Source organism: Poecilia mexicana, unplaced genomic scaffold (assembly GCF_051168715.1).
Source record: "Poecilia mexicana isolate PSO_F unplaced genomic scaffold, ASM5116871v1 scaffold_3, whole genome shotgun sequence".
NCBI lineage: Eukaryota > Metazoa > Chordata > Actinopteri > Cyprinodontiformes > Poeciliidae > Poecilia > Poecilia mexicana.
Window position 1 is genome coordinate 14954352 of NW_028263372.1, and position 21444 is coordinate 14975795.

A 21444-nucleotide genomic window follows, 5' to 3' on the forward strand; every position below is an offset into this window, starting at 1 on the left:
ATTAAATAAACCTACTATATCACTGAACACCAAGTAGCACAGAAATTCTATAAATGACAAGTTAGACTACAAAGGGAATATGTCAGCTGGAAAAAGGGAAGCGAAAAGCTATTTATTTTCATTTGTGGATAGTGGGATATAAAACTACAGACAATGTTAAAATCTGTAAAAATAACCACTGTATATAACTATCGATAGAACAAAGACAAAGAGGAATATTTTTTAATTTCCTTCTATTGAAATAAAAGGAATACTGTTACAGTTGATATAAAAAAAAATCCCATCAAGAAATGCAATGTAAATGTTTAGGAATAAAATTAAGAGCTCCAGATAACATATATTGGCAATACCGCTTGAATGAAGTTGAAATGATGGCAGCAATATTAGTTAAGGAATCAAGTATAACAGCTAAGATCAAACAAATTAAGCTGTGATATATCAACCCACGATTGACATGTGAACAAAATCACCTATGAAAACAACATAGTGACATTTTTAGCACATAATCCATATTCAGTTTTGGCATAACTATTCAATTTTGAGGAAGACAGATTAGGAAGCTCTGATGTTCTGAGTTGGAAAGTGCAAATTTAGTTTTTTCTGACTTTTAAATTTAAAGTAAGCAAAACTTTAGAAGATCCACAACTTCTTCTGTTTACTAAACAGAAAGTAGAAAGTCTACCAGAGGAATCCGAGCAAATGGGAAAAAGCCCAGACTGTGCTGTAAGTGATATTTTAATCAAGTGGAATTGGACAGGAAGGCAACGCCCGGGCTAGTTGTAGCCCATATGTTGGATACGTCTGTGAGTGGTGGGCCTTGGAGCGCTGACTCAAGTGACGGTCCAGTTATCGCAACTCCATTACTCGTAATGATGATTGTTTCAAATCCTATTCAGTCTGTAGTTCTTAAGTCTATCTCTTTCACTCAACTTTCCAATATGCTGGCATACAGCACTTTGTGAACAGTCAGCTCCCTTTGTGGTTTACCCACCTAGTAGGGTGAGCCAATGACTGAACTGTCAAGTCAGTTATTTTTTATGATTACACAGGCTACAATATTATGCATTTAAATTTAAAAAAATATTCATGTAGTATTATCTTTTGACAGACTGCATTAGGGTGTAAAAATATAAATGGACATGAACAGATGTTTATAGAGCACTGTAATGAATCTATTTGAGTTTCACTTTTTGAACTAGTTAACTATTGTTTGTTGATAAAAAACAAAACAAAAAAAACCCATTTATTTTGTTGATTAGTTTGAGCAGTAGTCTGTTCTATGCATCAGCCTTATACACAAATGCAGAGGAAATATGACAGTTTGGTTTAATCATAAAACCTTAAGGTGGAGTTAAGCGCAGAATCCTTTAGGAGGTGACGGAGCGAGATCTGGCTGGTGAGATGAGCCACAGTATTCGGATCTCCAAAACAAGCCGCAATTCCCATACTCTAACGCAAACCCTTTTATACGAGAAAAGGGTTTGTGGTATAAACGCTAGCAAGACCTATGCTAGCGGTGAAAAAACTGTCTTACTAATCTTTACATATTTGTTTTTAAACATCACATTCGGTTTAATCACCCTACATCCACAAAAGATTTTCATATAAACAGGTTTGTGGACTCCTTTTAGGCCGTTGACGCTTTCCGTAGTTTTCAGAGTCGGCGGGCGGAACAGCGGGTTTCCTAATTTGAAACTTTGTACCGCCTCAAAGGAAGTCCCTTCCTCTCTGCGCAGTGTTCTCTGGAAATATGGCTCATATCTACCAGACATCGACCCTCTCTCTAACTCTGCCAATTTCGTGTCAGATATGTCTCGGAAAGGTAACAGCGTTACGCTTTTTAACAAACTCACCATCTGTTTGTTAGAACTGCGTTCACACGGAGCAGACGGTTTCTTAGTAACAAACCAGTTCAGCTTTGCGACGCCGTCCTTTGCAGTGTCAATAGGTTTCTCATAATCTTTGCCAGGCCTAGTCTAGATATAACTCACTCAGGTTTGCTTCTGCAGGTCAAGCAGCCCGTCATCTGCGCCAATCACCACGTGTTCTGCTCGTGCTGCATGGAGATGTGGTTAAAGAAAGCCAACCAGTGTCCCACCTGCAGAGTGCCCATCACAGCCGAGAACCCGTGCAGGGAAATCATCGGTGCGTGGCTACACCGCACACTGACACAAAACAAGACGAATGCGATGCCTAACCAAACATGAGCGCATATTTCAAAATGGTGTCTATAAGGCAGTTTTTCCATAAACAACTAGATTAGGAGAGTCACAGATGGTCCACAGGATATCTGCAGTTTTGTAGGAATTTCACACTTTTGTAGGCAAATTTAAAGAGTGCTCGGGCCCTTTTACGCAAGCTCTACGTCATAAGTACATATGTTTACTTTGGATTTATTGTTTCAGCAGTAGTCAGACATTACATATGGAACCTCCTTAAATCATAAAGAAAGGTTGGAAGTTTAGACAACCAAAATGATACCAGCTTAGACAATGGGCTTGGCTGAAAATGTTTGAAACTACAAATATTTTCCAAATTCTGTTCTATTTCTCCGTAGTTACCAAACCTGGTTTTCCAGACTCTGTGACAATCTTGAGTGCTTCCTGGCTTTTTAGTTGCAAACCAATATGAGAAATAAAATAAAGTTCAGCATCGACCAGCTCTGGTGCTTTACAGAACATCATTCTTTACATGCGCCACTGCAGCTTAAAGCTTGAGATGGACTAAACTCAAAGCTGTGCTTTTCTTACACAATCCATAACCTAACCAGGCTACAGGAGCACAGATGCATGTTAGACATCTTAAGTGTCTGTGTCTTGGAGAAAAAAATGGTGAGTTTAATTAGGGATGCACAAAATGTTGGCACCAACATCAGTATTGGCAGCTATTATGTTTTTAACATCTTAATATCGGTCTGATTAATAAAATTGGGCTGATATAACAACCAATATTTATTTCCATCTTCTTGCCCTTTATTTCTTAAGGGGAAGGGGTTAGTGTTGGTCATGTGGTGTTTGTTTGGTCATGTGACTGATGCAGTGTAGGATTGTGAGATCACTTTTTTAAGGCATCGAAAGGATGGTATATATTGATAAATATTGATTATTAGCCGTCACAGCGATATTGGATATTGATATTTGTCTCAAATTTTTATATCAGTGCATCCCTAACCCTTGTTTGTTTGTGCTTACCCTCAAGCTTACCAAGATTAGCAATAAAAAGCAGTTATTTAAGACATCACCAGCTACAGTATGTGTGATAACTTTTGAGTTGGAGAAAAAACAAAGTTAATTTTCTGCTAAACCAACCTTGTTATTTTTGATTGTGCAAATCAAATAACTACTATGTCTGTGAAGGAAGAGTGTATAAGAGTTTTTGTTCTCAAATAAAAAATAAATATCCAGCCATAAATCAGTGTTCTGCTTCTGCGTTGTGCTCTTTAGAATCCAGGCCTTATTTACAGAAGTCAGTTTTGATGTCTATACGATTATATACGATTAGATTTGTTCCTGTTGCTTGTTAAAACTATACTTTAGAGCTGAGAATTAACAGTTTAAAGTGGACTAAATTCAGCTATATGCTATAAAGGACTGATCAAAAGCTTTGAGTTGTCACCATATTGAAGTAAGATCCATTACTCAGCTGTGAGGAAGACATTTCCAAAATGGCAATGCTCAGAATTCTGTTTGAAAGTTGTATTTATCAAATAGAGGTGTGGAGTTTCTTGTTAATCTCTGGTAGAAATTCTTCTTGGAAATGCTGAAAGCTGATATTTTAATTCTTCTTTAATATCACAGCTCATCTTTTACTGCACTCTGTTTTTTCCTCCCCACAGGAGGGACAAATGACGGCGATTACAGCGAGAGCCCCTCTACGAGGAAATGTCTGAGGAAAACCAGAGGAGAGCTGCTTCTACGAGAGTATGAGGTTGTCAAATATAGATTCCTTTTAGGTTTTATTTTAGTGTCGGTGAAGATATTGAAAAGAGTGCCATATATAGGATTACTGCTGGGGGGTTTTTAAGTGGAGTACTATGGAGCAGAGAACCGACATTAAAGTAATAACTCAGATAGTCATAAACTTTTTTTAGTTGTTGTAGGTACTTAAAGATGTCCTTTGCTGGGCGTGTCATTTCCTGTCCACTTCCTCAAACCTAAACACACTCACCACTCAAAATAATTGAACATGCAATGTACTTATAGGAATGTAATGGACACCTTTTTCGTGTTGCATTTTTTCAAAGAATTAAATTGTTTCGCATTAAAAACATCTGAGGGAAAAAAATATAAACAACCAGAAATAGCTATGTTGCATAATTTTATAGGGAATCTGAACCTAACATAAGCTTCAGCTTTTCTTCAAGCATTTCTCACCTGTTTGCATACTCTAGATAAAGTCATTTATTGAGTTTAAGTAAGATTTAAATGATTGCACTAATGTGCAAAGGCGTCACTCAGGAGAAGAAAACAAAACGTTTTCTACAACATTGACTTGCCACATTAAAGATGGCCTTTACCAATCTGACAACATATGAGTGGTGAACATAACAGGCCGGAAGATCTGCAGATTGTGGTGGTGGCAGAGTCCTGCTTTGGGGTTACATTTAGTCAGTGAGTCAAGCTGGATAAAATGTTCATCATTTCCAAACTAACTGACTAATCTTTTTAGTTTTGCTAAATTTTTTAGCATAACTTGAACCGAAGCATTCATCCAAATCAACAAAAAATACTCCATCCAGAAGAAATAGACCTTTCCCATGTTTTATTCTTTTTGCCCCAACATATCTACATATTTTTTAACCTTGATATGGTTTAGATGTCAACAATCGAAGTCCTGCTTTCAGATAAATAAAATCTCTTTTTGACAGGAAGAGATTGACGGACTCATCAGAGAAAACGAGGAGCTAAAATCAAAAAATCTAAATCTGGAAGACCAACTTAAGACTGCTTTGCTCCCGTGCAACCTCAACACAGAGCAGCGCGATGACAAGAGAGTGTCGCTGTTTGTGGTGGAGGAATGGAAAAACAAACTCCAAGCTGCCACAGATGTGTGTGATAAGATAAAACAGGACATGGACAAGATGAGAGAGGTAATCTGTAGCTTTTACTATTAAACGGGCCAAGCATGTCCAGAATGCGTTTTATTGTACAGTTAATGTTGATTTTGTTGAACTTTTTTGATGCCAATAAATAAATATATTAATGTGTTCCTCAGACAAATAAGACTTTGCGATCTCAAAATGTTGACCTTGTGCAAGAGAATATGAGACTGAAAGCAGAGGTGGCAAGCAGGTCTCCTCAGAAGTAAGTAATGTTTTGGTGTTTCTTACCATCACTTTTTCTTTTTTTTTTTTTGGATACCACGACTTTTTTTGCCTCCCCGTTTTCAAAAGTTTTCTTCCATCTTTAAATTAATGAGTTTCAATTTGAGGACATTTCCTTTTTCTCTGAAATATTCAATGTCATGTTCAAATGCAATCTTTTGTTTTCTTCTACTTGAAATATTTTATAAACCTCAACCTTGATTTACAAAAGGGGAGGAAGAGTATTGGATTGGGTTTCTGTCAACAAACATGAGCATTAGACAGTTTCATCAATAAAAACAAATAAGTCTGGCCTCTAAGTGAGATCAGGTTTACTTTAAGTTTGAAAAAGATGGTCTGTAGACAGTAATATTCTTTTTATTTCAAAATTTTTAAATTTTACCTTTGCATATCTATTATGCATGTCTCGTAGTTGCTAGATTGTAAGAAAATCTGTTTTGAAATAGCAAAGACCAATTAAAACAGGTTACGATTCAACCAATTGTCATTTTTACTTGTTTTTTGTCATTTCATGACTAACTGGTCTGTTCTTAGGTTTGGCCGCTTCACGGTGGCAGCCCTGGAAGCTAAGATTCAGCAGTACGAGCGCGACGTCGATCACCTGAAACGCGCTCTTGATCGCAGCGACCAGTACATCGAGGACCTGGAATCTCGTGTCAGGACGTCTGAGAGCAGACAGCTTGAGACACAAGAAGCTCTTGGGAGTAACAAAGGCACGACCGACGTTCTCCTACAGCAACAAAATATCAGTATGATGATGAGAAGCTTGAGCGACAACGAGAGAAGCTCCATCTGCAGCAATCCGGAAGCGGAGTGTCGACCATTTTCACAGAATTACAGTTTGGTGTTCGTGCCGCCAGCAGATCACAAGGAGTTTAACAGAAATGTGCCTGGAGAGAAGAAGAACGAGGACTCTGAAAGCATTTCCTCTGACTTCTTGCCCACCACACCATCCACTGCTTTCCGCTCTCTGACCCTGAGAAGCCCTGGCATCCGTGAGAAGAAAGTTGCATTTAAACCCATCTCTCATCTGAGAAGGCTCGATTTCGAAGAATATGCTAGCCAGGGCAAGACTAGCATAGCCTTGGAGAAAAAAATCAACAGCCTGGAAAAGTTTCCTAAAGGCTTATATCAAACGGAAATGGAATCCTCCAAATCTGACTTCTGGGGCTCCTGGCAGAGATCAGGTTTGCGGGACATGTCACACCCAGGTCCAAGTAAAGAAAACTTATCAAAGGGAGCTACATCTGCTACTCTTATCAGAGAGGAGCCTGACAGTTTACAAATGTCCAGTGAGGCATCTATGGATGCAGCTTACCTGGACAAAATATCAGAGTTGGACTCCATGATGCATGATGGAGAAAGCTCCAGTAGCCGGGGATCCCAGTTCTCCTTGGCTTCCTCCCCTCACATAGACTTGGATAACACTCTTGTCCCAGAGCAGCAAACCTGCCCTGACACCTTGTCCGACAATAACGGCAAACCTGCGATTCCAGAGGAGAATAAGAACCAGTGTACAGACACTAACAAGGATAGTGATTTGAATGTCAGCGTTGCTCCAACAGGCTCTGACAAGGAAAGCTTTGCCGCTCAGGTGTCGGACGGGATGAATGGTGCCCACGTTTCTGGCTCTGCAGAGCGTACAGGGTCTTCCCTGACTGAAGAAATGTCGTTTGACTTGCTGTTTGATCGTCTGGATGAGATTAAGACTGCTCCCTCGTCCTCCCTCAGTCCAGAAACCCAACACCAGGATCAGGATCATGTGAACCCTCCATTCTCCTCTGGCTGCACTAGTAGTAAGCCTGTGAACACAACAAGAGACAGAAGTGCACTGAACGGTTGCCAGCCAATAAAGAGAAAGTCACACAGTCCCTTCAACACAAGCAGCCCCACCAAACTTTCAAAGCTCATGTAATGGCATTGAAAACTGAATTTACAAAACCACATGTCATCCTTTAGGGTGTAAGTTATTATATTTTTGTTGTGTAGTGTTAAATGAATTAAGCTAGAACAACACTGAGGGTACTTTGTGTAAAGTGGGGTTGTAGGTCTCTTAGCAACTTGATTAAAATAAAGCATACTTTCAGCTTGTAACATACTAACTCCAACAGGTGTCTACAGAAGTGTCTTGTCTTGTGCTGGGACTTTTATCAGACTTATTTGCAGCCTACTTGTGTGTAGTTTTCCGCTATTAACCAACTCAGATCATTGTTTAATAACAAAAAAAAAATAAATCAAGATTATCTTGAAACACTGAAATGCTACAAAAAAAAATTGTGTGTTAGGAAATAAAGAAGTAATGCAAAGCAAAAAAAAATGTATGAAAACTGTGTACGTTTCTGCATTTCTGCTGCCTTGAGCACCTGGTGTGGCTCCTGTTCAAGAGTGATGGTCCTCTGTTTTGTAGTGAAATTCCAACATTTTTTTTTACCGCATATGACTTGCAATACCTTAAGCTGTCACAATTATTAATACATTGCTATTAAAAATGGAAACGGCACAGCCTGTTCATGTCGACAAGAACCTCGTAAGGACACACATTAGAGACCTCACACACAGCAGCAGCGAGCCGCCTTATTTATTATGCAAATTTAACGGTGCCGTGTATATTTCACATACCTCTAATCACTGCATGAAATTTTAATTGGATAACCATTGTGGTTTGAATTAATGAAGTGTTAATTCATTGCGATTAATTAATTTAGATAAAGACCGGTGCAAGGTTTGGTGATGTATTAAATCAATTTGTTTTGCACTCATCTGGCAATGATGGGCCTTAATGATCAGGTGGTGCTCCCCATTTTCTTTTAATTAGGGGTGAAAAAGAACGACACCGCCACCTGGATTGGAAACTTTACCAATATAACTGGATGTCCTTAATAGTGGTTAAAAAAAAGAAAACCAGAATAGGCTGAATATTCTGATATAATTAGGTGTGATTTCACAAAATGTTACTTTTCTGTCTCAGATTACATTAAGAGTGAGTGTAGACAATTGCATTATATATATAGCTACACAAGCCAAAATTAGCTGCACTGGGTCATTTGTGAACTGGAGCTGAAGTAAAGAATGAGGCCTGAAAGCTACTGATGCACTCCTGTAGCTGGATAGAGAAAAAGCCCTAAAACGCAAGCAACTACTCTCCAGATGTGATTGCCTGCCCTGTGAGCAGTTTTTTTTTTCTTTTTTTTTTTTTTTATCTGTCAGCCAGTTCACTGTTCTGGCAGCTTGTGTCTCGCGAGAGCAGCCGAGCACGGGCTTGACGAGATCTGAGGCGCTCAGGTGTAAGAGGCTCTCTCATCCCCAGCAGTGGGGGAAACAGTAGACAGATAAGTGCGTCTGAGAGACTGCAGGCATCTCTGTGATCTCCGGGCACAAGGCTGCCGCACTCGGCGCAACTACAGAGCGAACCGCACTGCATCATTACCGAATAGGCAAAGGATCTGTGATTATCTATGACTATTTTCCAGCTCTCGTAGCTGTTTCCCCCCTCTGTTTTATTTATTTATTTATTTATTTTTCTTCTCCTGTGCACTTTAATTCGAGACGTTCGCCAAGATGATGTCCATGAACAGCAAACAGCCGCACTTCGCCATGCATCCCTCCTTACCCGAGCACAAGTACACCACTCTGCATTCCAGCTCGGAAGCTATAAGGAGAGCCTGCCTGCAAACTCCACAGGTAAATGATCCCAGAAAACTTTACCTTCTTTGTCACTTTTTCCTGCCTCGGCTGCTCGCAAGCGACGAGCGCTGTCTTGTGCGTAATAACGAGAGGCGCTTCAAGGCACTTTCCGCCAAGACGCGCGCTTAATGTTTTTTTCATGTATTCCACAGCAATCACTCGGAGAGTCTGTGATCTTTTTGAAAGCATGCTCACGCAAAAGCCCGGCGTTTGCCGTTTTTGTATTAATTTTTATGACTTCCCGCCTCTGAAGGAATACTCAACTCTGCTACGTGTCGCCAAAAGTACCGACTGACAGATGCATTTATGCACGTTTCTTTTTTCCTCTTTTCCTTCCATGTGCCTTTTCCTATTTTGCACCCACTCACTTTCTTCTCCTCTTCCCTTTCTTTTTTCTTTTTTTCGTTTTTTATTTTTTATTTTTTTTGCCCTCGCAGCTACAGAGCAACATATTCGCGAGTCTGGATGAGACCTTGCTGGCCCGGGCAGAGGCTTTGGCCGCCGTGGACATCGCCGTGTCCCAGGGCAAGACGCACCCGTTCAAACCGGACGCCACCTACCACACGATGAGCACGGTGCCATGCTCGTCGACGTCCACCGTGCCCCTGGCCCACCACCACCACCATCACCACCACCACCACCACCAGAACCTGGAGCCTCCGGACATCATGGATCACATCGGCTCGCCGTCCCTCACCCTGATGTCCAGCGCGCACGACGGGACAGGCGGAGGAGGTGGCGGGGGAGGCGGAGGTGGCGGCGGAGGGCTCATCTCCACCTCCTCTGCCCACCCGCATTCCCACATGCACGGTTTGGGTCACCTATCCCACCAGGCAATGAGCATGAACTCGTCGCTCACCCACCACGGGCTCTTACCGGGCCATCACGGTGGAAGCCAAGGCGGCCCAGGGCTCACAAACCCCGGACTTCCCTCCATCAATGACTCGGACACAGACCCAAGGGAGCTGGAGGCTTTCGCGGAGCGCTTCAAGCAGCGGAGGATCAAGCTGGGGGTGACCCAGGCGGACGTGGGCAGCGCTCTGGCTAATCTCAAAATCCCCGGTGTGGGCTCGCTGAGCCAAAGTACAATTTGTCGATTTGAGTCCTTAACTCTGTCCCACAACAACATGATTGCGCTCAAACCCATCCTTCAGGCCTGGCTGGAGGAGGCCGAGGGGGCCCAGAGGGAGAAAATGAGCAAACCTGACATTTTCAACGGCGGGGAAAAGAAACGGAAGAGGACCTCGATAGCAGCCCCGGAAAAGAGGTCTTTGGAGGCTTACTTCGCCGTACAGCCTCGGCCGTCCTCCGAGAAAATAGCGGCTATAGCTGAAAAGTTGGACTTGAAAAAAAATGTGGTGCGAGTGTGGTTTTGTAACCAAAGACAGAAGCAGAAAAGGTTGAAATTTTCAGCTGCTCACTGATGGGCAAAGAGAACGGAGAGAAAAGACATGAAGAGTGACTGAATCTGGGGACCAAGGGACACTAACAAGACACCATTTTCAGTCTTTTGTCTCCAGCGACTTTACACGTTGGTGCACAATGGGCTATAGGCACCCATTTTATGAGGCTTCATATATCTTGTTTATTTTTCACGTTATTGGTGAATGTGAAGTATGCAAATACCAGACTACACAAATTTCGCTCAGTTGTTGCGAGGGAAAAGTTTAGCGTTGTCGTCATTGCCTTTTAAAACGCGTGGAAAGACGTGATTTGCTTGATACAATATAGCGAGTTGTTTTTCTTCTCTAATAGGCCTATGATTTGAAATATAGCCATTTACGAATTACCTCATTTATTGTTGAACTGTGTTTCGGTTTGATTCTTGTCACTGTTTGGTATAGAGTAATTCACGAAGCTGTTAATTTATTTATTCATGTGTTCCTTTATTCTAATTTTAGAAGCTGCTATAAACTTCGAATTTTGTTGCAAACTTTAATGTCTAACGAAAAAAAATTAATAAAATAAATTGGGCCTGCATGAAATACTAATTCACGGGAAGAAAATAAGCCTCTACAGGTCATCATAATAACTACAGATATATTTATTTAAATTTGCACACAAAAAAAGACCCTTTAGGTTTAGATCGACATGGTTTGTATGTACAGACTACAGTTTATCACTTACAAGAGGCGAACTCCTGTGTTTTGGAAACAATTTCTAAGGGTCTTGCGACACCTTTGACATCACAGATCAGAGCGCGAAAAGCTTGTGTGCTTCATGAAGGAGTAATCACAATTTAAAAAAAAGGAAAATTTTTCTTTTATGTGTTTCAGTTTGCAGTGCAAACACTCTATGCATTTATGGGAAAAAAAGAATAAATCACTGCTTACAGTAGTGCTATCTACTGATAGACCTTATTTTTTTGTGGGTGGTTGTAAGTCACTGTTAAATGCTTGTTTTCGCATTAAGATCACCTCGTTGTTTGTCGTGTTAACTGTTACGGAGTCGTTGTGTAAGTACTATTTACTTTGTGCACAGGTATGTTTACAAAACTACGGCGACATGTGCATCATGGAAAATGTCTCCTTCCCTCACTCACAACTTCTACACTCTCCTCTGTTGTCCTCTTACTTTCATTGGTACTCTCCATCCTGTACGCCAAAATCCAACGGGGAGTGTGTGTTCCAGCAATCTTCTAATAAATCAAAGAAAGAAAACCGTGCTTTTTTTTTTGTTTTTTGGTTATGATTGGACACACTACTCAAGGGGCTCATTGTTGTTGCACAATATTATAGCAACAGCTTTGCTAAAACTGAAATGATTTTAGTATGACACGAAGTTATGTTTTTCCCCCTCAGCTCTGTTTTCTTTGTTTCCTTTTCTTTCTTATTTCTGTCTTTTTCTCTTTTTTCACCTTTTTTTTGCAAATAAAGCTTGGATGGGAAATGTATTTTATTTGAATCACACATATTAAATCAAACAACTAATTATTGTATTGTCAAATTAAAAATATGAAAAAATATATTATTGATAATATTCACTTACATTCGATAATAATATAATAATAATTGTAAGAATAATAATTAATAATAAATCCGGTTTTTTTTATAAATTACACAGTAGACATTAGCATAAAAAGAGAAAAAAAATCGGACAAAAGTTTGTTTCCAATAGCTATCCCCTTAATAATATCAATAAAAAGTAACAATAATAATGCACTAGTTTATTCAGAAATTAATGTTCCTTTGACAAGTAAAATGCAATTAGCAGTTTTGAAAATTTCAGGATAGAGCTCCACTCTTCTAGATTTATGGCGATGCCAGGCCTTGACAACACACTTTAGATCCACTGAAGTGTCACAGCAAAGTCAGAATAACTCAGCGGTAGCATTGAAGAGGGCATGCAAATGAATAAGAAGAAGAAGAAAAAAGAAAGAAAGAAGCTAGCAAAACAACAAAAAGTAATAAAATATCAGATTGTGTCTTTGAAATATCACAATGAAATCTGATCCCTCCTTTAACTGTGCTGTTTTAACTCTAAACCTGCACGGAATGTTTTTTTTCTTCCTTCACATTCGCCTGTTACTTGGTCCTATGAATTACTCTGAATTTTTATAAGCGTGTAATGCAATATTAATCAAGGTTTGCCGCTATAAAATGCAATACTTTCAGTCGGCATTCGGGGTTTTCAGAGGAAGTGGGCATGTGGAGGACGTCGTTTGCATAACAGCAGCGAAAGCTTCTCGTTTTTGTTTTCTGTAGCTTTTTGGCCAAATTGGACAGAAGAGGAAGCGGCTCGTCAAAGTAAGTAGGCCTTTTTCTTAATTTCACATAGTTTTTAACCTGAAGGAAATTAGATTGTTTAACGTTTTTCAGACACAAAGCTTAGAACGGAATACAGCTTGGTGATTTGTAGCAAATAATAATTAATGCCATTTATTGAAAACTTGAATGCTAGCTATCTATCTGTCTATCTGTCTATCTATCTATCTATCTATCTATCTATCTATCTATCTATCTATCTATCTATCTATCTATCTATCTATCTATCTATCTATCTATCTATCTATCTATCTATCTATCTATCTATCTATCTATCTATCTATCTATCTATCTATCTATCTATCTATCTATCTATCTATCTATCTATCTATCTATCTATCTGATCATTTCTGATAATTTATTTATTTATTTATTCATTCATTCATTTATTTATTTTTAGTACGGACAGTCAGCCACGCAGCACCGTTGGCACTGAACACTCTCCACCGGCGGCACCACACGCGCCACATGGCACATCATTTCAGCACCACGAACAGCTCCGCTGGCGGACTGAAGAGTAATGCATTATTGAAAGCCTATATCAAACAGCTCTGGGGTGCTGTCTCTCTGCACAAGGGGCTGTGGATGAAGTCGGACTGTCTGCCTTCACAATAGCCTCTAATATGTTAATGGCCGTAGGGGATGCCTGAGGTACCGTCCCCAGCTGCCTCGCCTACCATATGTCAAGCCGTTACGACAGAGCCCTCTATTAATCAGTTGGGGATATTTCATCGATGGCCTCGCCGATATCATAACCCTTAAAGCTCCATCAATACTGCACCTCGCATCGTCACCTGATCTCAGGTATTCATAATACAGACCTGAGACAGACAGAGAGAGAGAAAAAAAAAGAAAAAAAAAAGAAAAAGAAAAAAAGGCCTTCTCTTCCCCTTTGCATGTCTGGATCGTTCAAGTACCTTAAACTCTTCCCACCGTGTTACTTCCCGTGATGCTTTGGTCGTGCTTCTTGGGCCACAGAAAACTGGTTTCACATTATTATTATTATTATTATTATTATTATTATTATTATTATTATTATTATTGTTATTATTATTATTATTATTATTATTATTATTATTATTATTATTATTATTATTATTATTATTATTATTATTATTATTCACCATATAGGCAAATTTCGCCCATATTAATCACATCTTCTGCTTCCGCCGTTGTATCCTTGCGTAGGCCGTGATGGATTAATCGTGGAGCCTTCCAAAGGATCCCATAACTTAATTCCTGCAGGCTACTAGTCAGGGGAGTAATTAATCTATACCGCGGATGTAAATAAAAGGAAATTGGATTCCTGACAGACGAAATGAGCGAGTCTCTGACACCACCTCGGCAAATAATGATTTCGCCACGTTATGGTTACGCGGGGCGCTTAGATTTACGAGCGTACGAGTTTTTACTATGGCTCTGAGCGGAAGAAAGTGAGCCTACTCTAATCGCAGCTGTTAGGCACCCAGGTTAAGATGGATTAGATCATTATAATTACAAGATGACGCGCTGAAGGTAAAAAGGAGGGGGGGGGGGTTGGGGGGATGCTCACAATTGACGTTTTGTTCGGTTATTTGTTTAATCTGAACTCATTTTTGTTTTTGATATTATTCTAGGCCAGCTTATGAATTTTCTTCAAAAATAAATAATAAAAAGAGAAGCCTCAGATGGCTCAGTTGATCTAACAATGCGCGCTAAGGTTGGCCTTTGGACGGAAATGTCAAACCTGGGATGCGGATGGGTAGATCCCCCAGATCTGCACTCATTTCCCACTCATATTTGCTCAGTAATCCGCCGTGGCAGCCCTTCATCGCCGGGGACCCGGTTTGAGAGGCGGTGCTGTTGACACAGGGGTATATTTCAATCACAGAGGGTTCAGAGTCAGACGCACAACTTATTTGTCTAATAAATCCGTCATTTAGTAAGAAAAATATTTGATCTTGAGGGGCTGACCTCTTGTCATGTAGCGAATGAGAGATAAAAATGGATATGGACGCATCAAGGATATGCAGGTCGCCTTCATAACAAAAAAGGGGAAAAAAAAACTATTTAGATTTGTATTAGTGTGGAGCACAAAAGTCCTATTGTGGGTGTAGTTGTTTAGATGAGGGGTCAAAAAGTTGCAGGAAAGCAAAAGAATAGGCGACGTGATGGGAACAGTTCAAACTTGCAGAGTTGGTGACTTTTTTGTATTTGGAAATAAATTAACGACTAAGATTGGCAGTCTATAGAAGCGAAATTTGATACTTCGGTTCTTTGCTCTGTGGATTTCAATACGTACTTCAATTGGGACTGATAATAATAATAATAATAATAATAATAATAATAATAATAATAATAATAATAATAATAATAATAATAATAATAATAATAATAATAATTGTACACTAGCTGTGGTAGTTGACAACTTTATGAGATTTACAAATTATAATTTATAAAAAAACAAACAAACGAAAAAACAGGGATAAACCCCTACATCCTCTTGTTCATTTTCATTTTGCTCTTCCCAAAAGATCTATTTATAATTACATTTATTTTGTCACAAAAAAACAAACAAACAAACAAACAAACAAACAAACAAACAAACAGAAAACTCTTGTCAAAGTTGGAAAAGGTTCCAAAATCAATACTTATGTAGCAACCAACCACAAACTGAGTATTAATCAATGAGCCATGATCACCCATTCAGTTCTGTTTTGTGTCACATCTTTGCACCATGCAGATAATTAGTAGGGTACCTATAAACTCGACCCACAAGATACCTGTTGGAAATGTACACAACATTATTTCACAATGGCCCAATTGTCAAGTTTAGTCCAAATAAAAACTAAAATAAAAAAAATACAAATCTGGAAATATGCACGGTTTAACCTTCGTACAGTTGTTTGAACTCACCGCTTGACAACTAAACTGATAAAGTGCGACACTAAAACATCAAAACACTTGTCAGTGTCTTCACGTGATCATGGCGGGATGTTTCAACTCGTTCTCAAATCACGTCCCGCCACCTAAATGTCACTTTATGCTAAACCTGCCTCACTTCCTAAATGTCACTTATTTCCCAGTCCTTGCCTTCAAAGAGCCGCCACGGCCCCGGGCGGAGTGCTCTTTGAACCCTGCTCCCTTTCGTCATTACTCGCACGTGTATCAGCAGGTAGGCGCGCGAGACAAGAGAGGGGCGAGCGACCGGAAACATACGGAGGGTACCAGGGGGAACATGCCATATTAGGAGACCCAACGTCAGCGTCATCGACGTAAACTCAAGAGAAGCGACAGGAGTTTTAAACTAATGTTTTGTTTAGTGTGAATTTACAGATTTGTTTTTTAGAAAATACTTTACTCAAAATAATAATACAAAAAATAAAATAAAATAATACAATGTAGGACAGGAACTTTAGTTCTCTGTCTATGAGAGTCAGGCTCAGTAAGGTTAACCAAAGGTGAATACCTCTTCAAAGTTCATAATTCTTTAAAACGCACATTCTATTGATTCTAACCTTGACTACATAAGCTAAACCCAAATCTTACAATAAGTATGCACAATACTTTAAAACAAAAATAATGTATGTACAAGAGAAAGGCCTTATTCTTTTTTTATATTGCAAAATAATTTTTCTCTTCTTTATTTACAAAATGTAAAATAAGAAGTTAATGCTTGGAGCGGTGATTTGTGCAGAGAATGAATAAATTAGTTTTTTCTACCTCCACGACGACTTTGTTTCTGACCTGTTTATGTCACTGTCCTTTGTGCTGAAGTGCTCTGCATAGTCCTTTTGGGATAATCTCCAGTATGTTTCCACTTAATAAACTTTGTTTTAGCTTCTACTATCAACTTTTCCATTTGTACCTTTACGTACACCATTGAACCATCAAAATCATATTTACAGGTGTTTCGGAATCTAGGTGCTTCATCCATAACTGGTTCTGCGTGGTTTGCTCTGCACATATTTAAGGTCTAGACTTCCGTGTGGTGGGGAAATGTAGGGGCATTTCATGTTGCTGACAGGGGCCAGGTCCCCATCGGAGAGATATTCAATATCTTCCTCTGTACACACGGACTTCGATAATGAGGAGGGTGTCGGCCACCATTTGCCCGCCGCCACGCCATCAAATATTCATCACTGTTGATTAAACAGCCGGCAGCTGCCAATCGGCCGGGTGTCAAGTTTGTATCCAGCTACCTCTGCATACATTCAACCAGAATACAATACACTGGGCCCCCGAAACGCTCGCTGAAATCGCACATAAGTTCACCGAGTGTCTAGGCTACGAGTAGCCCGTGAACGCGTCTGTGGAGGGGTGAGAGGTTTGCGAGGTGAACTTCGCATGCTCTCTCAAAATAAACCGAGGCTTAAGCGGACATTTACGTTTACATCCCTTGACTATCAGCTAAAATGACAGAAAGAAAAATATATGTGTGTGAGTGGATGTGTGAGGTTACTGTGAGGCACCGTAAATATTTCATGAGTTGTTAGAGGTTGGGGTAGACAGGGAGGACTGCCCGGGAAGGTTGGTTCAACTCATTTGCTGAACTCGAAGCATACAGGAACAAATGTTGATGCTCTCTCTCTCTCTCTCTCTGTCTCTCTTTCTCCCTTTCTCTCTCAATGTTACGCACGCGCACGCACGCACGCACACACACACTGAAAATCTGAAATCTGTTAAAGTAGTGGAGCAGCAGCGATCGTGAGATTTATTTTTAGCCCCTCTTGTTCTGATACTATTCTAAAGATGCAATATTCAATCACAACGGGGCAGAAGTCTAATTGTATCAAACTCTGGAACTATAACTTTTTAAAATACATTTTCACGGAAACATAATGGCTAAATTAACCGGCTTCATCCAGCTTCACAAAACCCACAAAACACAGTTTTTATGAACATTTTCATTCTCCATTCTTTAATAGTCCCCAGTCTTTTCAGCTAGATCAAACACAGAAACAGAAACCTCAGCACATTTTAGATTCTGGACGATTTAAACTTTACAGATTAGATCGTCCAACTAAATATCTTTAACTTTTTTCTCCATCGCTAAAGTAGAAATCTGAAACTCTGTCTGAAGCTAACATCCACAGTCAACTATTTTCTCTTTTATTATTATTATTATTTTTTGTTTGCATGATCCTAGTTTATAAATGTCATAAAATTTCAAGTACCAGAAGGGTGAGAGCTATTGAAACTCCAGTTATCCAGAATAATCACTTTTCACATTGGTAAACAAAAATAAACCCCCAAAAAGTAGCATATTCACAAGTAGAAAACCTTTTGACAGTGAGCTTGATGAAGAGTTTATTTTTTTTAACTTTGTATCTTAGAGTTTAAGAAAAAACAACAACCTTAAAACCATGAAAGAATGAAGCAAACAAATCTCATTTGCCATTTCCGTTGGTTTTCAAAGCAGATAAAAATGATAAAACACCCACTAAAAAAGGAATACTTTGATTAATGTCTACCCGAAATAAGGCGGCTCAACAAGGCTCAACATATTGAAGTATGTCACTGTTCATGGCTTTAAACAAATAAATGCTTGTTTTCTTGGTCAAATATACAATTTGCTCAATAGAAGTGTAGCCACTTATTGGTGACACTGAAAAATGACATAGCAAGCGCTTTAGCTACAAACATTGGTGGAGCTTCATGACAGTGGACACAGGTATCCCCTCTACCATCTAAAACACTCTGCATTTAAAACACATTTTACTCTACAATATTGAAATGTTTTGAGTCTCTTTGAGAAAATAAACAAATCAAGGCTGATGGATAATGACGCAACATGTTCATACCTCAACAAATAGCTTGACAAATTATGGAGACTATTTGACTGCAGATGCTGACTACTATACTCCTCTTACATCCCCCATTGTGGGTAGCAGTAACATGAAGTGTCTTTTTTGGAACCAAAGGCCATCTTGTTTTGAGAAAACTAACCTCAGATGAACTTGTGAGGCTTGGGTTGACTGACAGTGTCCCTAGAGTAACATCTTGAAAGCTTCATTATCGCTGAGCAGTTTTACATGGACATGTGGAAAGAAGTGAGACTTACATAGTCAATGCATGATTTCCTTTGTTTTGTGACAGCTGTTTGGAGAAATGGGAGATCCGACACAAGCGGATATCAAAGAAGCAATCCCGGTCCAGAAAATACAACACATGACCTAAATGCTTGTGAAATTTTAGCATATTGGTTTGTAAATTATTGGACGTATAACATAGTTACAGAGTATTTTAAACCACTCCCTGAGGTGCTAGTTTGTTAAGTCTCCATGCTTCTGCTCTCATCTCTTCACTTCCTCTTCCTCAGTGGATAAATCACCACATTAATCTTCACTTTTCTGATTTAAATTTGAATTGCAGGGTTGGCTATCACTACTTTTAACTTGGGTGGGCATCATGTTCTGCTCTTGTACCTGGGCTAGGAACTCCAGATGGATCATCGTTCTTCTGCATTATTTGTCTGCATTTATGGACATTTTACATGTTCAGTAAATGATATTTGGGATGCTGCAAGTCAGACATCGTTTAACAGAAAAAGGAAGCATCTCAGAGTGAAAACATGGTGAAGAGCACAGCATACAGGCCATTGATTGCCTTTCTTTGATCTTGCTAGCATCTGGTTACACAGACTGGAAAATGACTCCCTAAATCTCATTGCTGGAATGCATGAATAACAAAATGAGCTTTTTGATGGACACCTTAAGAAAGTGGCACCAGTCCGCCTCTGAGCATAGAACTGAGAGATAAACTATTGGTTGCATTTCTGCAGCTAAAACATTGAATCAGACATGCAACTCTTGAATCTGTTAGCAGAACAAAAACAGGTACAAAAACTCCTTCAACAACCTTCTCTACATCCAACAGATGTTGCAGCTGCCTTGCATCACTATCACACAATGCACTGTGTTATAACTATGATCACACCCAAGAGACTCCACTGAGTGCCTCCAGGATCTCATGTTAGGTTTCAGCCATTCCTTGACATCTTTCATCAATACCACATGTTCTGACAATGATTATGATGTCCTCAGTGGCCTGGCTTCACACCTTGCAGGTCACACGGTGGTGAAATCAGCTCTGCTGCTTATTACTCAGGGGACCTCATCGGCTCCTCAGAAGACTGACAGCTTTGACAGGTGGAGCTGGAGTCGGCTTTGACAAACTACTGATTAGGCTGTCACTCCGAATAGAGGAAAGCCAAGAACTATGTAAAACTCATTCACTTACTCACTCACTCACTCGCTCGCTTGCTGCGAGCCAGACAGGTAGCTGAACGAATGCATCACCTCATCGAGCTGCATAGGTTGACACGGCTAATTATGCTTGAGTAATAAGCAGCAGTCACATTGATGTATCTCAGCAAGAGTTTCAAAGCACAGGCTCGGTTGCCTTAATGGAATCAATTTGTCCTTCAAACCCCTTGGAAATTGGTAAATAAAAATTGACTTGTGTTTGGATGTTGTGAGAGTGACGCCTGAACACTGTGTGCTAGTGTCGCCTGAAGCAAAAAAAATTAGCGCCAAATTGTGTCACATGGCAGATTACATCCACATGTACATGATTATCAGCGGAGTGAAATAGTTCGCATTGAGAAGGGGAGGGGTGGCAGTGCAAAAAAAAAAATATTATTTTTTTTTTTAAAAGTTTTTTTTCTGTACATGTCTATGTGTTATTCCCAATTATTAGAAAACCAAAATCTGGAAAGAATCAAGAAGAATTATCTGCTTAACTTCTAACAACAGTGGGAATCAGATACTAACATGTACTACATACAAATACCCTTTTTGTCTTAGTGTCATGAAATAAGATTTAGCTCCGTTATGGTTACCAACATTTCCATTTGCTCCATGCCAAAAATAATGACAGAGACTTTTTTTGAATTACATCCTGCTAATTTTAAAGTGTACTTATTCTAAAGTAACATTGTGTTTTGAACAGTTTTAGGAAAGAGCATAAAGGAATATTGTTGATTAATTACAAAGGTTGATTAATTCTCCAATGACTTTGGTTGACTGCAACTCAATTTCACCTATTTGGGCAGCATACTATCTTCTCATTTGTGTATTCTAAGAATGATGCTGTCTGAAACAGTCAGGATCCAAATTTCTGCCACTTATTGACCATCGTCACATGACATAGTAGTGAGGGGAGGAGGTACAACAGTCTGAGGAGCAGGGAAGGTGAGGAGATAAAGTGTACCACTGAATAATTCAGAACAAAAACACAGAGGAAAATCAATCATGTGGCCAAATCTGGTATTAACAGCCAATTCTACTAATATTAGGAAGGATGTGTTTGAGAGAGGGTTTATGGGACGCGTCGAAGGCGTTTTGTGGATTTACTGACTCTGAACTCACTATGCTCTGATTTTATGAGTTTTAAAATAACCATCTGCTTAGAACTGTACTGCTGTCCATGTTAGACACTTTAGAGTTGCTAAGTAATTAGCACTACATTGGATTTTATAATTGCCAATCATGTACCTTTATTGGTCAATTACAGACCCTAATCAAGTGACTCAGCCAAATGTAACAGTCTTATTATTACTCAATTAAAACAAATGCTCTCTGAGGTAGGGGCTTTGAGGCAGAGAGGAACCGAGGGTGTGTGTGAGGTGTTCCCACTATATCACCAGGTAATTAATATTTTCATTAACTCTCTCTCTCTCTCTCTCTCTTT

At 39.5% G+C, this 21444-nt stretch overlaps 2 protein-coding genes across 2 annotated transcripts; both read left to right on the forward strand.

Annotated features, from left to right (window-relative positions):
* Nucleotides 1–1647: 1647 nt before the first annotated feature.
* Nucleotides 1648–7640, forward strand: obi1 (ORC ubiquitin ligase 1). Its single transcript, XM_014981906.2, has 6 exons — nucleotides 1648–1822; nucleotides 2010–2145; nucleotides 3836–3927; nucleotides 4868–5089; nucleotides 5215–5303; nucleotides 5858–7640. Exons 1-6 carry the CDS (start codon nucleotides 1751–1753, stop codon nucleotides 7236–7238), a joined length of 1992 nt encoding a protein of 663 aa, XP_014837392.2. The 5' UTR covers nucleotides 1648–1750; the 3' UTR covers nucleotides 7239–7640.
* A 322-nt stretch (nucleotides 7641–7962) lies between these two features.
* On the forward strand, nucleotides 7963–11667 carry pou4f1 (POU class 4 homeobox 1). Its single transcript, XM_088004220.1, has 3 exons — nucleotides 7963–9003; nucleotides 9364–9396; nucleotides 9429–11667. The coding sequence occupies exons 1-3, from the start codon at nucleotides 8882–8884 to the stop codon at nucleotides 10429–10431; spliced, it is 1158 nt and encodes a 385-aa protein (XP_087860346.1). The 5' UTR covers nucleotides 7963–8881; the 3' UTR covers nucleotides 10432–11667.
* Nucleotides 11668–21444: the final 9777 nt, after the last annotated feature.